At 52.2% G+C, this 5,000-nt stretch overlaps 1 protein-coding gene across 1 annotated transcript in view; it reads left to right on the top strand.

Moving 5' to 3' along the window:
• Nucleotides 1-5,000, top strand: part of myo15aa (myosin XVAa) — a gene marked incomplete at both ends in the record, with an annotated part of 162,716 nt that overhangs the window by 130,662 nt on the left and 27,054 nt on the right. The window contains 1 exon segment of the mRNA XM_084329168.1: nt 478-619. Within this exon segment, the coding sequence (XP_084185294.1) occupies nt 478-619 (142 nt within the window).

Here is a 5,000-nt window from a genome sequence, read left to right as displayed (position 1 = left end):
ATCATATGGTCCCAGGTTCAAATCCACTCTGTTACATTGGTGACAGCGATGGGATCTTACATCCCTGTGAATCTGTATGCAGGTTCACGTAGCAATGGGGGTGGGATATCAGTGCCTTATCCCCTGGGAAAGTACGCACATGGATGAAAGAACGTACGAGGATGCACTTCTCTGGGCGGAGGACGACTGTAAACTACAGATGAGTCGGTCGCAGTCAACCAGCACCTGCTAACGGCTCTGACCATTTAGCTCCGCTGGTTAGTGCGGCCGCCTGTGGATCCTATGGCCCCAGGTTAAAATCCACTCGGTTACACTAGCGATACAGCATGAATCTAACCAAAATAAAGGCATGTACACTTATGTGACCACTTCAGAATGTTGCATGTAAGTGGTCACCAGAGTGGACTCACCAGAGAGTGGTTGAGTGATTAGTTTGACATTTGACCTTCTAGGTTTTGCTTGTCACTTCCTGTGCAGCTATTCGGACATCCTGTTTCTGTCCATCCCATCTAAGAACATGCTGGAGTTCAACCTGACCAATGAGAAGCTGATCTTGTTCTCAGCCAAGGCCCCGCAGGTCAAACACATGATCGACTACTTCCTCACTGAACTCAAGAAGGTCAGAGGACTGTGTGTGTGTGTGTGTGTGCGTGTGCGTGTGCGTGTGTGTGTGTGTGTGTGTGTGTGTGTGTGTGTGTGTGTACAATATTTGCACCTTGGTATAACATACATTCGTTTTGTATGTCTTATGACTTATGTTATGAATGTGGAATGACTCAATATTATTTCTTGTCTAGACATTATCTAGAGTCAGAGTTTGCCAGTATTCACGATGGGGGAAAAGAAAGCATAATATCAAGGTCTACTTTATCAGAGAATCTGAAATTATTAGACTGAAACACACACATACACACACACACACCCTTTAAGATAGTATTAATATGACAATGAGAAAGTACAGAGTACAAGAGGTCCAAAGGTCCCCTTGAACTGGTAATACTCACCGAATACTGTCCCGCCCACAAACCCATAACAGGCCCCCATTGTTACACATTATTATGATATATCAGAGTAGTTCTGTTTCGTTAAGGGGCTCTGCTTGGCATCACCTACTGCACTCCCTCGCGTACGTGCACGCGTACTGAATAACATTCCACAATATACCTTTAATACCAGTATTAGTCTGACCACACCCCTCATCAGCTTACCTTCATAAGCAGGTGTGTGGTCACCTGCTCTCCTCCTTCTCGCTTTCACCACAAGGAAGTGCCTTCGGTAGTACCCCACTTGACGTGTTTGTTAGTTGAAAAGAGTTGTGACTGGTTTACATTGTGCTTAATCTTTTCTTCTCTCACTTTGTTGTATAAGAAAAGGTTTGGGTCATAATGTATTCCGCGGAGAGTAGACCCGCTAGACCTACTCTTCACCACCGGTTCTCCATTTCCCGCCTCCGTCGTGCGCTTCGGTGCTGGGCTGTTGCCACTCTTGTGGTTGCCGACCCAGCCCGGGAGACTGCCAGTGGATAGTTTTCCTCACCGACGAGCCGAGGGTTCGGTGCCGTCGCTCCGGCGATGGCCTGATCTCGACTCTGGTTCCTCTGGTTCTGGGGAATCGCCCGTTGATGAACGGGGGATTGTTTTGGAGCCGGAGGATTTGCGACGAAAAATTTTTGCGTCTGCTCGCTCGCGTCGCAAGATGGTGGCGTGCAGACGCGAACGGCCTGGGTTTGGGGAATTGCTGGAGACCAGCGAGGATGCGTCCGACTCTGGATTTCTGATGGAAACTGAGGACTTCATGGAGGAGGCGGACGGATTCTTGTATGATGGTCCCGTGGAGGAGAGAAATGGCTCCATGGGGCGCCTTGTTCGAGGATGTCGAGGAACCACCTTGGCCTCATCAGCAGGATGCCCTACTGTCGGCCGCATCGGATTGTGGCTCCTTGACCAGTCGCAGCCTGCTGTATGCGAGGGATGCGGGGTCGGTGGAGGAAGGTTCGCAGGGGGAACTGCGGGCCTTGTTTCCCGAGCTCATGGCGGTAGCCGCCACCGCAAACGGTGTGCCGCTGCCGCTGCCATTGCCTGCACCTGTCCCTGATGACCTCATAGGCCATCCCTGGCAGCGTCCCCCAGTGAGAGGGGTGGACGTTGTCTACCCATTTTTCCCATCGATGGGGGCCTATGTTCGTCGGGGTCAGGCGGTGTCCAACATCATGGGACTAACTCCCGCCTACGTACCAGTTACGCGGGTGTCGGGGTTAGTCAAAGGTATGGGGGAGGGCGTGCCTCGGCTTGACAATCCGATGGCCGCGCTCCTCTGTCCGGATATGGTGTGGGAACCCCTATGCAAGCCGGTCCTCCAGGGGAAGTCGGCTAGGCGATTGGCTTATTGGGGTGACCAGTCATTCATCGCTGGTACACAATCGCTGGCTGCGGCGTCTAACATCGCCCACCTGGCTAGATTTGTATCGGGGATAATGACGGGCGGCACGGATCTGAACGAGGTAAAATGCGATCAGATCACCCAGGCTGCGGGAGCTGTCCTGCACCTTTCCCAGGTGCTGGCCATAGCCATGGGGAAAGTGCGCGCCCTGGCCACCCTGGGCCAGCGTCACCTTTAGCTGGAGCAGGCCCGTGTGCCAGAGAAGAAGAGAGCCCCTCTTCTGACGGCCGCCCTCTCCGACGCTGGCCTGTTCGGGAAGGCCCTGCAATTGATGACCTCAACATGCAGAGAAATGGCAGAGGAGAGATCCGTCCTTCAACCCCATTTTCCGCCTCCCGTCCTTGCCGGTGGGGGCAGAAGGCTTCCGCGACGTCGAGCTGTCTCCGTCGCCGCTACCACTGCCTCCGCCGCCGCTGCTGGCCCTGCCAAGAGGGCCAGGGGACGAAACGGCGCTTCGGCCACCGCCGGCCCATCCCAGACCGGAGGAGACGGTAGGGAACGTCGTGTCCAGCAGACTGTAACCTACCGTCCCTCCGGGGCTCCCCGGGGTGGCAAGACTCGAGCGGCGCGAGGTGGCAGACGCCGTTAGGAGTGACTTTTTCCCCTCTGTGTCCCCTCCCCTACACCCTTCCCGGCCCCTCTGTGATATTGTGCCTTACACTTTATTAGTTTTAATAAAAAAAGTTCCCCGACATAAGGGGGACTGTGTTTGGCCGAACAAACTGTGTGTTTCTTCATACAAATCATATGGTGGGGTTGTGTATATATGAATCTACCCTGTTTACGTTGGGGGGTGAGTTGTGTTGTGTTACGAGGTTAAGCAAGGTCTGCAACTTACACTCGGTAATAGGTTCTATTTAGCTTGATGCTCCACATGCAATTAGAACTGGTGTTATTCCATTGCTTTAACTAAGTATATGTGTTTTCACAATGCTGTGTTGTTAGTTGCAGTAATGCTCGTACGCACACTTTTCACGGCCTAGCCGTTACTCTCGTTCGGCGTTCTTTCCTATGTATGACATAGGCAACGGCTATGGGATTCACGCACAGGCGACTTGTGTTTTGTTGTAAACCCTTTTACACTTTTTGTGGGTAGCAGGCATTGTATTAGCTTATGCTATGCATTGCTTTCTACCGGAGGTTTTTCAAGATGGCTACGGTTGTGTTTCTGTGCGTAGGGATAAAGGGTGTGTTTTCGGGAGGGGGTGTCGAATAAACCCTTCCTTTTTCCCACTTGATTGGTTTAGAGGATTTTTGATCTTTTCTGCTGAGCCAGTCAGGGCCAAGCCAGTGCTTGACAGGGGGGGGGGGGGGGGGGGGGGTATTCTACCGACTCCTGTTATGACAGGATCCGGTGGGTTTTTTCCCCGCCCGTTGTAGCGTTGTTGCTATGGCGACGCCTTCCATGAGCTGGTGTCTTAAAGATGTCGAGGTTGGGCGCAGGGCTTACAGGCCTGCTGCGCCCGGTTTATGTGTCAAACTTGAGTCTATTGGTCACGTGTCTCACAGTTTACATATCTTTTTTCTTGACCGTAGTCTCATGTGGGAAGGTGTTTCTGGGAGAGTCTGGTCTTACACTCTGATTAAAAGGAGTGACTGGATTAAAATCATGTGAAAAACAGGGTTTTTACTCCCAGCTGTGCAGTTGGGTCATACGGGTGATGCCTTTTCTTTATTTTTATAAAGAGTTGAATGTGTCTTGATGGATTGGAAATGAGGGTCCCTGATGGAAACAAGACTAACGTCTTTCTCAGGTCTGCCTCCCCTTATCTTTTTGTGTGTATTCCTGTACTGCAGTCTGTTGGGTAAATTTTTTCATTCATTCATTCATGGAGTTGATTGCATCTCGCCCCTCTGGTTGTTTCCCTGGGCGTCTTGGGGATTCAATATGGTGGTCTAAACGGCCTATTGTTGATGTGGGAATGTCCAAACGCACACATAGTGCTGGCTCAGGATGTGCTTTTGGGCCATTTGCTGACTGGCGCGCCTTGTTTGCTTGGGTGAAACAGCGTTTTTATGGAGCAATTGGGATGGGGTTTTTCCTCTTCCGACATCCTGTGTGTTGTCGATGGGTTCCCGTTCATGTCAGGGGATGATGACGGAATGGGTCTGGACATATGGGGAAGGGTCTCACGCCCTAGGGGTGGGCCACCGGACGCGGTTCATACCGGCATGTCTGGGTGGCGCCTTCTTTTTTGTGTTGGGATCAAACGCGCATATCTGCCCCTTCTCCTGGGGTTGGCAGGTCGGCGTGATTAGGGCACGGGACTGGTTCTGGTCGCGCTGGTCCAGATCAGTTGCACCCGTTGTCCGCTGGGGATGCAGATCTGCTGTTCTGGTACCCTGAGGGACTTGGGTTTTTTTCAGGGGGAAAAATGCTAGGTCGATCCGGGTGTCACAGGGTTGAGCGTTATGGGACCCTTGTTGGGTGCGTTGTATTCTGCACTGTCGTAATGGCTTACGGCCGTGCCGACCTGTACGCGTCCGATCTCGTCGGATCTCGGCCGCTGTACGGGTTGGTCTTGGTTGGTACTTGGTTGGGTGACCTCCTGGGAATACAG

This window comes from Notolepis coatsorum, assembly GCF_963971535.1.
Source record: "Notolepis coatsorum genome assembly, chromosome: 14".
Lineage (NCBI taxonomy): Eukaryota > Metazoa > Chordata > Actinopteri > Aulopiformes > Paralepididae > Notolepis > Notolepis coatsorum.
Note: the sequence above shows the minus strand (reverse complement) of the source record. Positions and strands in the feature narration are given on the sequence as shown.